This window comes from Physeter macrocephalus, chromosome 2 (genome assembly GCF_002837175.3).
Source record: "Physeter macrocephalus isolate SW-GA chromosome 2, ASM283717v5, whole genome shotgun sequence".
Lineage (NCBI taxonomy): Eukaryota > Metazoa > Chordata > Mammalia > Artiodactyla > Physeteridae > Physeter > Physeter macrocephalus.
In genome coordinates, this window is record NC_041215.1 from 76,846,544 (window position 1) to 76,866,433 (window position 19,890).

General features: G+C 41.4%; 1 protein-coding gene across 5 annotated transcripts in view; it reads right to left on the minus strand.

Moving 5' to 3' along the window:
- Positions 1 to 8,722: 8,722 nt before the first annotated feature.
- METTL8 (methyltransferase 8, tRNA N3-cytidine) overlaps positions 8,723 to 19,890 on the minus strand; it is a 93,434-nt gene continuing 82,266 nt past the window's right edge. For 2 of the 5 annotated variants that reach the window (XM_007110501.4, XM_007110500.4), the window contains 2 exons: positions 19,371 to 19,534; positions 8,723 to 10,339 (listed from right to left, as the gene is read on the minus strand). In XM_007110501.4, coding sequence (XP_007110563.1) covers positions 10,118 to 10,339; positions 19,371 to 19,534 — 386 coding nt within the window. In that variant the 3' untranslated portion in view covers positions 8,723 to 10,117. Of the gene's footprint in view, positions 10,340 to 18,602; positions 19,535 to 19,890 lie in introns of those variants that run through there. The other 3 variants (XM_007110504.3, XR_003676867.1, XM_028478987.2) reach the window with 3 other exon arrangements.

Sequence of the window (19,890 nt, forward strand, 5' to 3'; positions counted from 1 at the left end):
TTAAAACTCACTGTTCCTATCTTTTGGAGATGCTTCTTTGTTGTTGTTTGTTGTTCATTTATTCTCCTTATATGAGCCTCATTTCTTCAGTGGTTCTGAGGACTTAAGGCTCAACATCATCAACATCCCCAAAGTCTGTGTCTCATGTGAAAACCCTACTGCCTTTAGCCAAATATATCTGTCTTTTCCCATTTCAAATGCAGACTCCCTTTAGGGAAGCTCAAAAAGTTCCTATTTCCTATCTGAGAGGCACTGCTGGTTCTCTGCCCTTTGAAGAGAGGATATAACTTAAGAGACAGTAAAGAATGGTCACATCTTTTCTGCCTCAATTTACCTTCGCAGCATACTTCATCAGATATTTCTGGAAGACTCACTTGACTCTCCTGAATCCCCCAACTTGTTTTCTAGCATAAAAGTTACTTCACACATATAACAATAATAAAATAGAGCCGCTCACCTTTCAAGCCTAGGGCCTTGTGCGAGGTTCCTCTGATCCTGTTTAGGAGGTAATAAAGTACGCTGCAGATCTCTTTGGGTAATTTCACAGTGCTTAATGGCTGGTGAGGATTTTTAAGGATACCCAAACAGTAATGAGAGAGGAAAGGAGGATAACTATTCTTAGATACTAAAAAAGAAGTATGTGCTTAACTCAGACAAACATTCTGGAGCCTTTCTGCATGAGCAGAGCTCTGATTTCCAAGAGGTTGGAGAGCTATGGCTGTTTACATCCTTTGTCTGCAGCAGTCAGATGGTATATACACTGCAGCCTTATTTTCCTTGTCTCCTTCTTAAGTCAACCATAAATCATCTTCGATGCCGAGCTTTCCACAAAAATTCCCTGTGGTTTCTTTCGGTCTCACACTCCAACCATCACGTTGCGATTTCCACTGGCAATAATGCCAGCATCTGTTCTTCATATCAGCACTATTTGCAAATACTTTGAGACTAAGTCCTGATTACTACTCAAAAGTTCAACTTCTGTTTTCTCAGAGCCAAAACACATACTGTATTATCCAGTTTAAATAGTTTCCAATCCTCATCTGGGCAGCGGGCTTTTTCAGTTCCTCCCACTACTCATATTACTATTTTTAAATTTCTCTTTATCCTTTTCTTTCAATTCATTCCCTGTATAGATGATTAACTTGGGTCTTGAACATGGCTAACTTTGCTCTTCTGAGCTCCCTATATACCTTCTGAATTCCCCCCCTAAGGATTTCTTCCGTCCATGCTGATGTGGACTCTGAGTTCTCTTACTCCCAAAGGCAATTTATTTATTGATGCCACCTTTTTGTTTTTCCTGAGTTGTCTAAGTCAGATCTCAGTGTGCCAGAAATCAGGCAACGATTGCACACAAAGAGTCAATTACTCTTAAAGAGAAATTTCCATGGCTTACATCTGGCTATCTTTCATCTCTCTGGCTTAAAACCTCCACAGTTTTGTTTATTTGTAATGTGCATGTATTTACATGGTTTGTTTTTGTTTGGTTTTATAAGTGAGTGTATGTATGTGGTTTGATTTTGCTTCTGGTTTTGTTTATTTGTTATTTTTCTAAATGACTCGGTTGAACAGTTTTTCAAGTGAGCTGGGTGTGCTATTCTAGGCACTGTCTGCGATAAACATTTTTATGAGCTGCACCTTTTGCATAGACACTGTGTCTGGATTTGTGAGAAAGTATGTACTCAAATGCTCGTGTGTGTGTAAAAATACACATGCAAAATACAGAAATTAAAACAAGAAACGGGAAACTACCTTACCAAACCCAGTAGACCGAAGGACTTACATCTATATTATATAAAACGGTCTTCTATAAGTTAATCAAAGATAGGTATGCATTTATACAAGAACTAGAAAAAATCATATAAATTATAAAGAAAATCACTAATATCTTATTAGATAACTAATACCAGTGCTACTACTAGCTCTAATTCTAACTTTTTTTTGAAGGCCCTCCATGTATCAGGTACTCTTCTATATGCTTTACATTTAGAAATCCATTTAATCCAACAATAACTCTACAGATAGGCACTATTATTAGTCTGTTTACAAATGAGAAAACAGAGAGTCACAGAGAGGTTAAGTGACTCATCCACAGTTGCACAGCCAGATAATACGGAAAAAGGGACAATGAGAAAATTCACAGAAGATAAAATGCAATCACAAATGGAAAAATGTTCAAGATTGCCAGTAATCAAAGAAATGTACATTGACAGTAAGTATCCTTTCATACTACACCTTTGATGAGGCTGTGGTTAAACTGTCACTCTCAGATATAGTGAAAACAATGTAAATCATTGTAAGTTTTTAGGAAATCCGTTTGTCAGTACTTATAAACAACTGTAAAGAGACTCTCTTGAACTCAGTAATCACATCCCTAAAATTTATTCTTAGAAAGTTATTCAAAAGAAGATTAATGGGCTTCCCTGGTGGCGCAGTGGTTGAGAGTCCGCCTGCCGATGCAGGGGACACGGGTTCGTGCCCCGGTCCGGGAAGATCCTACATGCCACGGAGCGGCTGGGCCCATGAGCCGTGGCGGCTGAGCCTGCGCGTCCGGAGCCTGTGCTCTGCAATGGGAGAGGCCACAACGGTGAGAGGCCCGCATACCGCAAAAAAAAAAAAAAAAAAAAAAAAAAAAAGGAAGACTCATATGAATAAAGTTTGCTGCAGCATTTTTATATTATCAAATATTAAAAGTAATCTAAATTTATAAATACAGAAATACTTAAGCTATGGTACGTCAATGAAAAGGAATATTATGTAGCCATTTAAACTATAATTGAGTGATAATGATAACATAAAAACGTTAGATAACGTTAAGTAAGTCAAATATAAAATATGACCTATTTGTAATTATATAAAATTATGTATACATATGCTAAAGGACCAGAATGGAACATAAAATGAAAACACTTGCAAATGTTAGATGGCAAATTTTTTTTTCCTATTTTTAATTGCCTTTATTTCTGTTACTTCCCATATGATGGCAAAACCAGGAGTTGGGACAGAATAGAAGATGCTGTCTTTGCCTTTTGATAATATATAATTTAACTGAGAATTTATAGAATCATTGACTTTTAGAGCTGAAAGGGACCTTATCGGACTCTTGGTTCAACTCCCCGATTTTACAAATAAATACTCTGAGGCAGAAAAAGATTGACTTGCTCAATTGCTCGTATTTAATTAGGAGCTAGAAATTACAAACCCAAAATGACTCACAATCATTTAGGGTACCTCTGTTGCAGAGAAATTAAGTTATTAGGACCCTATCTTGAAATATATTATATCCATAAAAATGACTATTTTACTAATTCTACTTTCTTATCTGCATTATCAACTGCCTCCTTTCCCCACCTGAAATAAGCTTTATGCCAAAGCAAGAGCTCTACTTCTTGACTGTATGGTACACATCATGCATATTTTTGGCATTTCAAAGAATGTCAAAATATTTATCAAGAAGATGAGTATTTCAATAACAATAGGGAAGCTGCTAGTCATTTCCCTCTGATGGTAACAGCAGGAATTCAATTAAGATTTGATAAATCAAGTAAATTGAATTTCACTTTAAAGCATTTAAAAAAATGTTTTCTAACACTGACTAAAAATCTATTTAAACCTCTTAAAAACTAATTTCTGGGATAGGGGCTTCCCTGGTGGCGCAGTGGTTAAGAATCCACCTGCCAATGCAGGGGACACGGGTTCGAGCCCTAGTCTTGGAAGATCCCACATGCTGCAGAGCCACTAAGCCCGTGCGCCACAACTACTGAGCCTGCGCCATAGAGCCCGTGAGCCACAACTACTGAAACCCGCGTGCCTAGAGCCCATGCTCCGCAACGAAGAGAAGCCACCGCAATGAGAAGAAGCCCGCGCACCACAACGAAGAGTAGCCCCCGCTCGCCACAACTAGAGAAAGCCCACACGCAGCAATGAACACCCAACATAGCCAGAAAAAAAACAAACAAAAAAAACCCCCCACTAATTTCTGGGATAAAAATGAAGAATATAGGTGAATATATAAATGTTTACACAGGCCTTGTAAAGAGGCTCCCATCTACTCACGCATGATCACAAAAGAAAAACATGTCTTCAGGAAAAGTAAGACCCACCGGGCAGGTGAAGTTCTCTACTCATAAACCCATTTAGATTATGATCACTTCTGGCTGGGCTCCTCTGAAAGAACAAATGAAAAACAAAAAACATGGGAAGAGGCTAAATAAATTCTGGAAGTTGCAGATTGGTGTGGTGATACTAAAGTTGTTCTAGTGCATGTGTGTTGGGGCCGTTATGTCATGCCCCCATGGCTGATTTGCAAGAAGTGTGTATAAGGACAACTTGAAGTCATGAGGTTCTCACTGCTGGGATTCTAGCATGCCTGGGCAGAGTGCACTAGTACAGTGAGTTTCTGGGGGCATCAACCAAATAGCACCAGCAGCCAAAGTGATAGTAATGGCTGCCCCCACCAGTACCCTGTACCTGAGCCCTCAGCAGCAGCAGGAAGCAGCACCAGCTTTGGGTGCTGGGACAGGAGCATGGGCTGGGTGGAAAGCCCTGGACTCCATTTGATAGAAGAGAGCTGTTGAGGCACTCTAAGGACTGAGGAAAAAGACAATAAGACACAGATAAGGAATAAGAGAGGAAGACTTTTAAGTAGAAATTGCTTATACATACAATCGGTAGGAATTTTTTGTTTTCTGATATGTATTTTATTAATCTCTTGTTCTTTCTCTCTCTCCTCCTCCTCTTTGCCTCTCTCTCCCCTCCTCTTTGTCTCTCTCTCCCCTCACTGTATTTCTTTTTTTTTGGCCCAGGAAGTTAAGAGATTTGATATACTAAGAAAACCTTTCCTGAGTATATAATCTGTAGTTTCAAGTTAATATTCATATATGTCGGTTCAAAACCTATTCAGATTTAACAATCTGACTCTACTTTTTTACAACTCCGAATCAGTTCAAAATCTATGGAATTCTATGTGATAGTTTCCTTTAAGTCATACCCTCAATGGTCCTCCACCCTGGCTAAGTATCAAAATCTCTGAGAGAATCACAAACACACACCAATTCCCAGGGCCCCCGTGGAGGGATAAAATCAGAATCAGGTGGTGGGACCAAAGCATCAAAATGTGTTAAGAGGGCTTCCCTGGTGGCGCAGTGGTTGAGAGTCCGCCTGCCGGTGCAGGGGACACGGGTTCGTGCCCCGGTCTGGGAAGATCCCATATGCCGCGGAGCGGCTGGGCTCGTGAGCCATGGCCGCTGGGCCTGCGCGTCCGGAGCCTGTGCTCCGTCCGCAACGGGAGAGGCCACGACAGTCAGAGGCCCGCGTACCGCAAAAAAAAAAAAAAAAAAAAAAAAAGTGTTAAGAGCTTCCTAGGTGCTTCTAATGAACAGCCAAGGTCGTGAGATCCATTGCTCCAACAGCAGCAGTTAGAAGTTTTCTAGAACAATTCTAGTTTCAATATGCATATGAATTACCCGGGGATCTTGTTAAAATGCAGATCCTGATTTAAAACGTCTGGGATGGGGACTGAGCTGAATTTCTAACAACCTCCCTGGTGATGCTGATGCTGCAAACCACCTTTGAGTAGAGAAAGGATCTAGGATAATTAGGTCCAGAATAGAGTGGGCAGAGATAAGCAACTAACAAAATAATAAACTTTTTAAATAAAAAAGGGCAAAACAGAAAGTGTGTATTCATTTTATATGACCAAAACTTTTAACTTGGTCACAGAATCTAAGGAATCTAGATATGCTCTAAAGTCACGGAAATACTGAAATTGGTAGCACGGACCTTTCTAAATTGCCTCCTACCTCCCAGGTTTGCCATGTGTGTCATATTTGTGACACCCCTTAAGACCAAGCCTTAGGGACCACAGTTGGAAGGGATATTTGGATTGAAATAGAAGGGAAGCCAAGGTAATAGGTAAGAAGATGAGCATGAACTCTGAAGAGAGATGTAAGAATCAGAAAAAGGGAAATGAACATTTTTGTCCAAAGGCAGGAGGCAGAGAGCTGGAGTAAATGCAGTGCCTAGAATTCCAACTAAGGCCTTCAACAAATGCGGGGGTGGTTTTTTTCTGTTGCACCAGCACACTGTGCGGGGAGAGTCAAATGTAACACATTTGCTTTAGGCCCTCTCCATTTACCCACCACTCCCAAGCACAAGGGTTGGTGGAAGGTCTGAAACTTTTCCAGGTCTGCTTGGTGAACGGTTTGATGGTACATTCTTAGTGGTGGGTGTTATGAGAAGGTACTGTGGTGGTGGGAGCCCAGGATCTCTTGTACTTAAGCCCTCTCTCCTGGGAGTGGGCAATGAGAGTGTATGCAAAATGCCAGGCTGGGCTAGCCAAGTGGGCTGGGCATAGTGAAGACTGGTGGAAGGCAGGGTGGTGTGTATGGAAAGTGGATGGGAAGGGCAGAGAGCTAGAGACAGAAGGCAGCAAGTTCACGATTTGGGAAGGCCAGGCTGAACACCAGGGCTAGTTTTTGTTTGTTTTTAACTGTGGTAAAAATACATATAACACTAAACTTACCATCTTAACCATTTTTAGTGTACAGCTCAGTGGCACTAAATACATTCACACTGTGTTACCATCACCACCATCTATCCACACAACTTTTCATCTTGCAAAACTAAAACCCTGGCAACCCCAGTCTTTCTGTCTCTATGAATTTGAATACGGTATCATATTCCAAGAAATCATTGCTAAATTCGATGTCATGAAGCTTTTCTGTCTCTATGAATTCTATGTACCTGTAAGTGGAATCATACCTTGTCCTTTTGTGACTGGCTTATTTCGACTACCATATTGTCCTCAAGGTTCATCTATGTTGTTATAGCATGTGTCAGAATTTCCTCCCTTTTAAAGACTGAATAATATCACTTTGAATGTATACACCATGTTTTGCTTACCCATTCGTGTGCTGATGAACACTTGGGTTGCTTCCACCTTTCGGTTATTATGAATAATGCTGCTATAAATGTATATGTACAAATACCTCTTTGGGTCCCCGCTTTTAACTCTTTTGGATATATATATAGAAGTGGGATTGTTGGGTTACACGGTAATTCTACTTTTAATTTTTTGAGGAACCACCAAACTGTTTCCCATAGGCGCTGCACCATTTTACATTCCTACCAACACGGCACAAGGGTTCCAAATTATCCACATTCTTGCCAACAATTATTTTCTGTTTTTTATTTTTATTTATTTTTTTTTTTGTGGTATGCGGGCCTCCCTCTGCTGTGGTCTCTCCAGTTGCGGAGCACAGGTCCCGGACGCGCAGGCTCAGCGGCCATGGCTCACGGGCCCAGCCGCTCCGCGGCATGTGGGATCCTCCCAGACCGGGGCGCGAACCCGGTTCCCCTGCATCGGCAGGCGGACGCGCAACCACTGCGCCACCAGGGAAGCCCTATTTTCTGTTTTTTGATAGTGCCATCCTAATAGGTGTGAGGTGCTTTGCAACCGTGGTTTTGATTAGTGATGTTGAACATCTTTTCATGTGCTTACTGGCCATTTGTAATATCTTCTTGAGAGAAACATCTATTTAATTCCTTGGCTCATTTTTTAATGGATTTTTTTTTTTTTTTTTTTGCGGTACGCGGGCTTCTCGCTGCCGTGGCCTCTCCCGCTGCGGAGCACAGGCTCCGGATGCGCAGGCTCAGCGGCCATGGCTCACGGGCCCAGCCGTTCCGCGGCATGTGGGATCTTCCCGGACCGGGGCACGAACCCGCATCCCCTGCATCGGCAGGCGGACTCTCAACCACTGGGCCACCAGGGAAGCCCCCTAATCGATTTTTTTGTTGTTGAGCTGTAGAAGTTCTTCATATATTCGGGCCATTAACCCCTTATCAAATATATGATTTGCATATATTTTCTCCTGTTCTGTGGGTTGCCTTTTCACTCTGCTGATTGTCTTTTAATGTACAAAAGTTTTACATTTTAATGTATTCCAATTTATCTTTTTGTTGCTCCTGCCTGTGCTCTTGGTGTCATATTCCAAGAAATCATTGCTAAATCCAATGTCATGAAGCTTTTCCCTTATGTTTTCCTCTAAGAACTTTAAAGTTTTGGGTTTTACATTTGGGTTTTTATCCATTTTGAATTAATTTTTCTATGTGGTATAAAGTTAGGGTCCAACTTAACTCTTTTCTAAAATTAATTAATTAATATATATATTTTTGGCTGCTTTGGGTCTTCGTTGCTGTGTGCCAGCTTTCTCTGGTTGCGGTGAGCAGGGGCTACTCTTCGTTGTGCTGTGCCAGCTTCTCATTGTGGTGGCTACTCTTGCTGTGGAGCACGGGCTTTAGAGCACAGGCTCAGTAGTTGTGGCTTATGTGCTTAGTTGCTCTAGTTGCTTAGAGTGCAGTTCTCCTCCCTTAAAAAAAGATAGACTTGATCACCATCCTTTGTTAAAAAAAACTATTAATTACCACTTATTAAGCACCAATTATCTCCAGGCATCATGTCTTGCGCTCGAAGTGCATTATATTTAGTCCTTACCACAATCTTCAGGTAAGCAATATCATCTCCAATTACTGAGGCTCAGAGATGTTACGTGTCTTGTTTAAGGTTACACAACAAGCAGGAATGAAGCTAGGATTTATATCCAAATGGGCCCCATGTTTCTTCTCTGAGAACCCTTTTAACCTGTTTCTACCTGGGAGCTATCATTCTCATGTTCTAGCATGCTCTTCTTCTAGGGTTAATAAACACATTTTCTTCAGCCTCTAATCATGGCCCTTATAACAAACTATTACTAATCGTTTATCTGTCTCTGGCCTTTCCCCAAGTTCTCCACGTTCTTTGAGTCTGGCATCAATCCAGCATTTAAACACTATTGAGTGGGGGAAAAAATTACAAGTTTTGACTTCAACAAAAGAACCGAATCATCTCCCTTTCCATTTTACATTGGCATAGAAACTATTTTGCACTGATTCACATATTCACAAAAAGTCAAAATTTTAAAAAGTGAACAAATAAAAGGAACAATAACCACCAGGAATCCTGGTGACAGCTGGGTGCTGAGGTGTGGTTTTGTGTACTTAACACAGGCAATTGTATGAAAAGAGTAGCAGCGAAAAGCACTGAACACCTGGACCAAGCATTTCTAGGTGCAAGAGCACAGGCCCTGGCATTGTACACTCTGAGGTGAAGAGAGACAACAGGGTTCAGGAGGCAAAGCTGGACAAATACTGTGACATGGATTTTTTTTTTTTTTTTTTTTTTTTTTTTTGTGGTACGCGGGCCTCTCACTGTTGTGGCCTCTCCCGTTGCGGAGCACAGGCTCCGGACGCGCAGGCTCAGCGGCCATGGCTCACGGGCCCAGCCGCTCCGGGGCATGTGGGATCTTCCCGGACCGGGGCACGAACCCGCGTCCCCTGCATCGGCAGACGGACTCTCAACCACTGCAACACCAGGGAAGCCCTGTGACATGGATTTTTAGTCTCCCTGTGGTTTAGAGCAGTGCAGCTCAAGGGGTGGGTTGTGACTGGGTGCTGGTCTGGGAACTGTTTCATTCCCAATCTGTGACAGGGTGAGCAGAGAGACCGAGTAAGTTTATAACTGATGAATCTAGTAAAAATCTTGGGCTTGTCTGTCTTTCCTTTTTCCTGTTCAACCCTTCATTCCCAAAACCTAGAGCAATGCCTGACATGTAGCTGGTAAGCACTGGCTGACAGGGCAGTAATATGGAGAGATTGTGGGGAGAGGGCAGAGACCAGGAAACAATGCCAGAAACTGGAGTATATCTTTTTTTTTTTCCTACTAATTCATCTTTATTGTGTTTTACAAAAGTACTGGTCTGTGACAGGTTGGAAACGGGTAAAACAAAACAAAAAGCAACTACTGGTCCTTCACCTCGGATAGTTTGAGAAGTGCTGGTGTACAGTGAGTCAATGTAGAAGCGGTGCTTGGCAAAGTTGCTAGACCTCCCGGCCATTTATTTAGCAATCTAGTAAAGGTTTAAGTGTAGTAGGGTTCCTAGAATAAGTCACTGGTTATAACTTTGGAAATTCATTCTGTTTGCAGTCCCCGGTATTCTAACCACATACAAGTGTCAGTGCATACCCTGCGGATTCCACCCATCACTAAGGCAGATGCTTACAGACCAGGTAAGCTGCCACAAGCTTACAGGTAAATGCTGAGCAGATGACTCAGCAAGTGACAAAAGGACAAAATAGAGTCCCCTGCACATTGCTCTAGTCTCGGTAGATGTGGGGTATGCTTTACCCAGCACTTACAAAACGTATAGGTAATTCCCACTCCTGTTGTTTCTCGCCATGTGGAGGGACAGCAACTGGTCTCTTCAGTCTTGTCTTCCTCATTCCTGGGAGAGATGAAGTGACTTAGCTAAAAAGTGAATTTGGGAAATGAAATAGGCATGTTTAACCTAGTCCTTTTTCACTCTCTCTTGGAAGCCAGCTACTCTGTAAAAGGCTCTACAGGGGCAGACCCCCCATGGGTAAAGTCTCGTGCCTGTCCAGCTGTGGGTCTTGATTCTGGGGTTCAGTACTGGGGGGCAACTGTTTCCATGCACCCTGAGCCATTCTCTCCTGTACCAGCTACATCAGTAATTAAGCTCATGTTTTAATCTTCATCTGTTGGCACCTCAGTCTCTCAGTTGGTTTAAAATGTGGGCAGGGAACACAGGAATAATACTTTGGGGGGCTTCTCAAACCTCACCAGATGGTGGTGACTGCATATCATGTTATTGTCTCATAGGCTATTCTGGCCTGTGTTCTTTACTTGCCCTCCATTTATTTCCTTGCAGAGGGTCAGCAGATCTTAATCACTTGGTAACTATTATATTGATACCTAATCTGTTCCCTTGTGCAAAGTAGGAGCTAGACCTTCCTCTGTCACACTGGGAAATGAGGACGATCTTGGCTTGGCCAGTGTCCCCTTCTTCCTGCACCTCTCTGGGTGTGTTTATCCTAAAGCTGCACCCCATCTTTCCAGGTTTATGAACATCAATAAAGTCATACTTTGTGACATGTCATGATGGAAAACAAACACAAGGGCTCTGGAATCAAAAGTAAGAATCAGATAAAGGCAAGTCTTTGTTCTTCTAAAAAGAGCAAAGGGGCTTTGCTCTTTTTTTTCAAAGGGGCTTCCCTGGTGGCGCAGTGGTTAAGAATCCGCCTGCCAATGCAGGGGACATGGGTTTGAGCCCTGGTCCGGGAAGATCCCACATGCCGCAGAGCAACTAAGCCTGTGCGCCATAACTACTGAGCCTGCGCTTTACAGCCCGCGAGCCACAACTACTGAGCTTGCGTGCCACAACTACTGAAGTCCGCACGCCTAGAGCCCGTGCTCCACAACAAGAGAAGCCACCGCAATGAGAAGCCCGTGTCCGCAACGAAGAGTAGCTCCCACTCGCCGCAACCAGACAAAGCCTGCGCACAGCAACGAAGACCCAACACAGCCAAAGATAAAAAAAAAAAATAAAAATAAAAATAAAAAGTACCAAAAAAAAGTATCAAGAACAAAATGTCTTAATGGCTATTTCTGTGATATAATTCAGGTAAACAGAAAAAGAGCTCATGGCCTCTGCAGCCTTCCTATTCCCAAGGCTCAGTGAAGTCTCTTTCTTTGGTTCTTCCTGAGACAGGCTAGGAGGCATTTAAGCTTACAATCTAGTTCTCTGAGGTTCAATTTCAAGTCACTCTTGCTACAAACTTCTCTGACCTCGCATTTTCCTTTGGGTCACTGGAACAGTATTTGGCTATTCTGCCTGTGAACACTGCCTACTTTCTCTAGGCCAGTGTGCCAGATGCTTCTGCTGGTAGCCTTTCCTAATGGTGACTGTTTGTATGTGTCTGGCTGAGCTTTAGAGGAACGACTGACCCTAGATTCTGTTGTCATCATATTGACATGGTACACTTCCTCAAATGGACCTTGTCTATGCCAATAACTTTGTCTGTAACTCCCCCCCACATGGTATTTTATTTGCCATATTATTTTATATTATAGATTAAGTCCTTAAAGACAACGCCCACCCCGATGTAGTTAAGACCTTTGTCAGTCAAGGTTTTCTATTTTTATCATTCAACTATCCTTTTACATTAAACATCTTTTAATGTAAAGAATGCATTAATATATAAAAATATAGGCTCCAGGTTTAGAAAGCCACTCTCCTCGGAAAGTTACTGACACTTCATAACAAACTATTAATAAATACCCCAAGGCAGGATGAATCAAGAGTAACTTACATTCATATATAAACATAACTATAGTATAGATAAAGTTGAATAACTAGAATAAAATTTAATGTAAACATGCCAAAGAGAAGAAAGCACGAGATTTATAAAGCTTACATGAAGTCAGAAAATGTTCAACTGAGTAATAACCAAAGCTTCATTAACTTGGCAGTCTTGGGGACTTAGAAAGTGAGGTAGCTCAAGCCAAATTCCTTGGGTGTTATAGTTCCTCCTGTTCCAGGCCAGGCAACTGGCAATGGAACTGCAGTAGGGGTAAGCACTGCGTGTGTTGTACATCGTTTTCATTGTAGGTAAAAACCAGCAAACAGGGAATTCTTTATTCTTAAGAGTTTCCCTGTGCCCATGATCAGCTTCTGCATGCACTTGGAGGAGAGACAACCCTATTAAAATGTTCTTTAAAAAGCTAAAGCTAAACGACTAAACATTAAAGCTTTGCGGAATGGGGGGAAAAAAACCTACAAGGAAAGCATCAGCTTGCTTATCCAGGGAATGAGCAGAATTTAATTCTAATTCCAGCATGGGGCTGCTGGGCACCCAGCTCCTTTCACTCTGGGTAGAAAACAAATCCCCAAGTTGCTACCGAGCCAAACTTTAAAGGCCAGTCAGGAAATGAGCAGCACTCCGGAATGGGAAAGGCTGGATCAGTGTTTTTTTCTAAAGTAAACAAAAGATCTGCAAAAGTATTTCCTTGCGCCATTTGGCAAGAGAAAGAAGCACCTGGAGAGTGAGTTAGGAAGAGAAAGCCTATAAGACAAGGGAGTAAAACAAGGATGGTTATAATGAAGCTTTGTCTTTGTCTCACTAATCTCCAGAGCCCAAGTATTCTATTACGAAAAACAAAGCAGCAAATGAAGAGATGCTCAGAAAGACTGGTTGATTAAGAATACATTCATGGAGAGGATAAACAGAGTAAATGCTTTTCTGGATCCTGAATTTCATCTTTCATTTGGATTTTTTAAAAAAACCTTTAAAAACATCTTCCAGAGAGTCAAAGTGGAATATATACATTAAAATAAATGAGGGCTGTGAAGGGAAGACGTATGAGCAAGGAGAAAAGCTATTATCCTTAGAGGCAGAAATTTCCTTGCTTCAATGCGGCATGTGACATTGGCAATTTCAGCAATTCTCTTTCAGTGCAAGTTCCAAATGCTGCTTAGGGGGACGCTGTTCCAGCTCACCTGAGGGAGTGCGGCGTAACTAAAAATGTATAGACACCTATCACGCCTGTTCAGCAGGACAGCCTCAGGAGAAAGACGTTACTCTCAAAAGGCAGGAGGTGAGAGAAATGAGGCAGCAATTGCATAGTGTTCCTTGTGTTAAGTACGCAGCATTAAAAAAAACCAAACCATCAACAAACTAATGCAAGAGGCTCAACAGCATCGCATCATTAATTTTAGGAAGTTACACAGTTTTAGAGTTTTTTCTCAATGAGAAAGGCTTAAAGACTTGAAGGGTGACTGCCCTTCCCCAAAGTTTTTTGAAACAACCAACAACTGATATATAAAGATTAAGTAAGAAAAAAACTAATTTCTTTTTCTGCAATGAACTAGGAAGTGTCACATAAAGGAGCAATGGGTTGAAAACACCGCCAAAGAATTTGTGTAAGGATAACAAAACTCATAGTTTTCCTGGACTAAACCCCACCAGCCCAAGTAGGAGAGATGTTCGGGGCTTTTTAGGAGGCAATGAACAGCTCACCTAATTAAGTAGTTAACACCTGACAGAAAAGCATATATTTTCTGGAGTCCAGGCTCTACGTAGTGCCTATCTGCTGGAGAAAATCAAAGATACAGACAAAAATCACTGGGATGCCAAGGACACAGCTAACTAAACGCTATTTGTGACTTCTTGAAATCCATGTGCTCCTAAATATTATTTTTTTCTCCTTATGTAATGTTAGCATGTATTTATCCATTCACCTGCCTATAGCTGTTCCTGACTAAAGGTTAAGTGGTTGTGAAACCACATGCACTGTAGAATCCAAAGCAGCTGTTTTAAACTCTTGGACAGTGGTGGTGCCTTGTAGCTTGCTTTTGATGAGCTCCGGGAGCAGCTGAGGGTGAGCTGTCTTTGACCATCTGGAGGTTTTAATGTGCTCCATGCAGATCATGCCAACCTGGCTTGCCAGAGTTGGGGTCATTGTGCCCTGAGACACTTCAGGATGGTGCTCAAGGGAGCTGTGCTCTACCGCCACCTGGGCCCCTCTGGCAGGTGAACTTGCATTTTCAATTTGATGCTGTTTTTCTTACCCTCTGTAGGGACTCACACGCAGAACTATTATTACTTGCTTGTTACTGCATGTTGCTGACTCATACGCAGAGGAAAAAGTAATTTTGTCTTAACACCTCTTCCCTGTCATTTAAGGCATATGTTAATGAAAGACAGATTTTGGCATCCACTCTCCTCTGCAGCTTTGAGGCCACAGTATATATTCATTATACATGAAGATGCAACTGTTATTTTACTTCTATTTATATTTATAACCACACCAAAGCCAACCTGCAGGTAACTTTGTGCCTCTCAAATCCCAAGCCATATTCCAAGAAATGCTCAACATGTCATGCTTGAATTGGCATTATTGTACATACAATGTTTTAAACAAAGATGTTTTCACTCATTTTACTATTGACACTCCCTGACCACATATTTTAGATAACGCTGGAGCTGATCCCTTTGAGGGTTCCCCCTACCCCCTTGCAGTACAGAATGATTTATTTTCTTTAAGTGAGGAGTATGCAAGTGATGGGTGCTCTGTGTGCTCACAGGGGAGCTAAGTGGAAGGCTGAAGCCCCAAGGGGGTGGGACGAGAGCAGAAGTAAACATATGCAGAATGCTGAAAAGAGCTGACTGCAAGCTTTTGCTTTGTCATTCCTCTCCGTTCCTTTCCTTCTCTTCCTTCCCAGTTTGTAACTGTGGATAAGTACTACCTACTTATTTCATAGAATCACTGGATCTAGAATGAGCTGTCTCCTTGAAGATCGTCTGATCCAAACTCCCACCCGTTGCTATAATTCTCCGCTTGATTCAGGAGCTCTTTTTCTTCTCCAGCAGCTTTCCCGAACAGCATTTGAGTCTATCAATTAAAAGTGTACTGATGAGACTAGAGGTTTTGGAATCAGACACTTCTGGGCCCAAATTGTGTTTCTACCACTGACTCGCGGTGACATCCTAGGCAAATTACCCAATACCTCAGAGCTCCAGTCTTATCTGTTAAATGGTTACAATAAAAACTAATTCATAGGAGTTTGAGAATTAAATGAAGGAATAATGTGGTATATGAAAGACTTAGCACTCAGAGGTACATTAAGAGCAGCTAAGCGGTTCAACAGGAACTAGGACCCATGCTTCCTGTCTGACTTGCAGGCAATATTTTTCCATGCATTTTACTGTCTTTCTCACAAGGTCTCATAAAACCACTGAAAAAGTTTCTGCTGCTGGAGTACTCTGTATGCTGCTTTGTAGATTGTAAATGCTGTTATTAATAACAATACCTCACATATATTCAGTGCTTTAGATTTAACAATGCACTTTTCACAAGGAGGGGAGGCGAATACCCACACCAACACATCTACTGATGACTAACAGAGGCAGAAAGCAGAAGAAGCAGAGGCTCAGAAAAAGGCCTATTAATGATGCAAATGTGAAGTTATCTGCACTGTGAGGAGCATAACAAACATTAAAACCAATTAGAAGTAATAATGCGTGATATATTCTGGTTTCAGAAATTGGCTTTGATGAGTTGGAAAACCAGAGGAATATAGCATAGGAGTCTGGGGGCAAGAATTTAAGTTACCTGATGTTGAACGGTTTACATGGTCTTGATGCCCCGGAGGGCTGCTCTTCGCATACGGGTGAATAATTTTCACGTACAAATGAGTATAGCAACGATTTAGACTGCATGATGGTAGAAACCTCGATGTGTTCATAATTTAGAGACAACGCATATGGAACTGAGACAAGCAAAGCAAATAAGTTCTCAGAAGTCAACATTAACTGGGTGTTTCAATACGACAAATGTGTCATACCGAAATGCAAAACCTTTAATAACAGAAACCGTTACCTTGACTTTCTCACAACCTTATGAAACAGTACTTCATGTGTGTGAGAATTTTTACAATTGGAAAATGCTCAAAAGTGAATTTTTATAAATGGAGGAAAACAGAGGGTGCATTTTTAATATAGTATATTTCATTTTCTGTATTATAAAATAAAGGAACACATCTTTTTCTGTTAGAAAGAAAATAGTCCTTTTGAAATTCAGCTCCCTCAGCAGATGAATTTTTTTTTTTTTTTTTTTTTTTTGCTGTACGCGGGCCTCTCACTGTTGTGGCCTCTCCCTTTGCGGAGCACAGGCTCCGGACGCGCAGGCTCAGCGGCCATGGCTCACGGGCCCAGCCGCTCCGCGGCATGTGGGATCTTCCCGGACCGGGGCACGAACCCGCGTCCCCTGCATCGGCAGGCGGACTCCCAACCACTGCGCCACCAGGGAAGCCCAGCAGATGAATTTTTAAATATCAAACTCTGCCTAACTAGTCCTAGCTCCATGGATTTGAGGGAAAAAATGAGAATTTCATGCAGTTATCAAATATTTTAAACTAATACCCAAGCAGATACATTTGCAACATTTCATGATTTCTTAATATCTATAGGCAATATTCCAAATCAGGTCTTTCTCTTTTTTTTCCTCTGCCAAAAAAATCTACATTTTGTCTGGCAGCAAACTCTAAGTAGGAGGTTGATTCAGGTAGGCTAAGGGAGAGAAAGACTGACCAGACAAGTAGAAGACACTGATAGAAATGGCCCATTGAGCAGCCATGTGGAATAGGAGGTCTATGCTAGACAGAGCCCAAAAGAGCCCAGTTTGTGTCTCACAGTCCAAATTTGGTTGATGTATTTTTGAAGTTTCTAAAGGTTAACTACATGCTGTAATACATTATAGAAAGACACGGAGCAGAATTTTACTGTGCCAGTCAAGAAGCTGGCTTGAATCTGCTATTTAGGACAGAGAGAGACAGTACAATTTACATGTATGAGAATGTGGGAATAATTTTACCTTCTGTTGTTTTTAAAACCACCTTGGACCATGATTTTTAAATTGAGACACAAGAAGATCTGCTGGGGTTCCCATAGCAACATTAACTTATCTAACTGCCCTTGCTGTACGTAATACTTTCGTTACTAGTTTGGCTTTTAAATATACACTTTAATTAGGAAAACAACTGAGTTAAGAGTCTCAGGCAAATGTTGACTTTTACATTTACTGCATGTTTAAACAGAAACCTTGATATTGTACTTCTGAGGACCTGTTATCAAGGCAAATGTATGCAAAAACCTTCGTGGTTTTCCTTGCCCTGATCTCTGACCTCACTGCATTCCATTCTATTGACGACTCCTCAATCAATCTCTCTAAATATATTTATAACACACCATGGCTAGGATAAAAAAGAAATAAACCAACCTTGGATGGCTCTAGTCCAGAGACTAGAACCCAATGCATCCTCTATTCAAGGCTGTCTATAAGCTGACGCCCTCCCCATCTTTTCTCCACTATTCTGAATCATGAATATCCCCACCAAACATACCTGTCTTCTCACCATCTTCTGAGAGCATATGTTCTAGGACTAGCCTGAGACCTACCTCCTCCCAGAACCCTGATTCTTTCCCTTCCATCCCACAGCTGATCTTTCTCTCTCTTCAGAACCATTATTACTACTGCTACCACCATACCATGTCTGTGACTGGGCAGCAACCCTCCCCTCTTTTTTGATAACAGTGTCTTGATTTTCCTTTGAGGAACTTGCCTCCATTCCATATAGTCTGGTTGTGCCATCAAATAACCTGTCCTGCCCCAGTCTGTCAAAAGATGAATCCATGATCCAAACTAGACCAATCATATTCTTCCAGGAAGTTGAATTTTAAGTGAGTTCAAAAAGGAAAAATAGTTGGAACTGATCATTCTGATGGTGGTCCTTTCAAGAGATTGTCCATGTCTTCCAGATTTCTGTGGCTCATAATCAAGCATATCAGCTAGCTGATAAGCTCCCTATTTGAGTACTTGCTCACATATTATCTTAGATCATGATTTAGAGGCTTGGGATGCACACAGTTTGCTTTGCCAGCTAGAGCCTCTCAGAAGACAGAGCTGGGTCTTTATTTATTGTATTATTCCATATAATTCAGCACAACGTAAGTACTCAGTATATGTTGTATAATGAATGACAGACCAGTATTAGAAACTCCATTTTTACCAAGTGCAATTTGCAAGCCAATTTATGTCTTTTTTGAGGCAAGGTAGTAAATAAATTTTTTTTTTTTTTTTTTTTTTTTTTTTTTTTTGCGCAGGCTCAGCGGCCATGGCTCACGGGCCCAGCCGCTCCGTGGCATGTGGGATCCTCCCAGACCCGGCACGAACCCGCATCCCCTGCATCGGCAGGCAGACTCTCAACCACTGCGCCACCAGGGAAGCCCATAAATAAATTTTTAATTGCTACGATTTAAGAATTTTCTTGGGTATGACGGTTGTCTTAAAGAAGGCTTCCAACTTATACACCTAAGAATAGCCTGAAAATAATATTAGCATTGGCCATACTTCCCCAATTTTAGGAAAGGAAAGAGAAACTAAAATTCTGCTTCAGATATTAGTCTGTGAATTAAAGAAAAAAAAAGTTTTGGGACGAACAACGACAAAACAAAAAAATATATACTTTTGTCTTGGTCTTGTGACTTTCCTTGGAAACAAGGTGAGCTGCCTCTCTGCTATCAGTTAACAGTGGAGGAGGGTTCAACTGTGTTCAACTAATGTATAAATAAAGTAGATGGGTTTTTTTCACTTCTAAAAAATGGCAGGTTTCCGCTTCTCAGAATCATCTAAATGCTTATAAAGCTCAAAGAACAAACAAAATGGTTAAGGTGTAATAAATCCAAACAAGCTTTAGCATATTAAGTTTTGAAAACACAGAATATTGTGCTCTCTTCCAAATCACTTACATGTGCATAAAATGCACAAAAGAGCCCACCCATGGTAAACAGCAGGATATACAAATTCTCTTCTTCTGTCTTTTCAAAAATGAAAGATTTACAGAAGACTTTGAATAGTGTAATCCTCTGGTTTGTACCTTAACATGATACATAGTTCAGCCATGAGAAAAGAGTGAAAATACCAATTTGGAGCTTTTTTGAGTGAAGGGTAATGGTTTCTGGAACTTTCCTTGAACCCACACTCGGTGCATTTTCACTTTTTTTTTCCTATTAACTTGTAAGCGACGATCGACCAGATTTTGCTTCTCATTTAACCCAGCCTTGCAGAACATATCGTGGACTTCCCCTGTGAGACAAGAATGGCAGTCAAATGTATGATATGTGACCTGGGGGGAGGGGCAGTCAGGAACAATGGAACATTAATGGAATGAATGACCATCTGAATTTTCATTTATACCAAGAAACATTCTCTAGTACGAATTGGTGAAGGAAACCCATGACACCAAGTGCGTTTCTTCTATTTCACACAAACACACCAAGTATAAATAGTTGAACACAGCAGGTGTAACAGATATACAACACTATCGGTTGCAGCTTTCAATATTTTGAAAGGTGCCCAGATCTGAGTTTTTGTTGGTTTGCAGAGACCCCAAATGGCACATTGTGAAAGTATTCACATAAGTTTGGGGAAAGTCCTTGAAT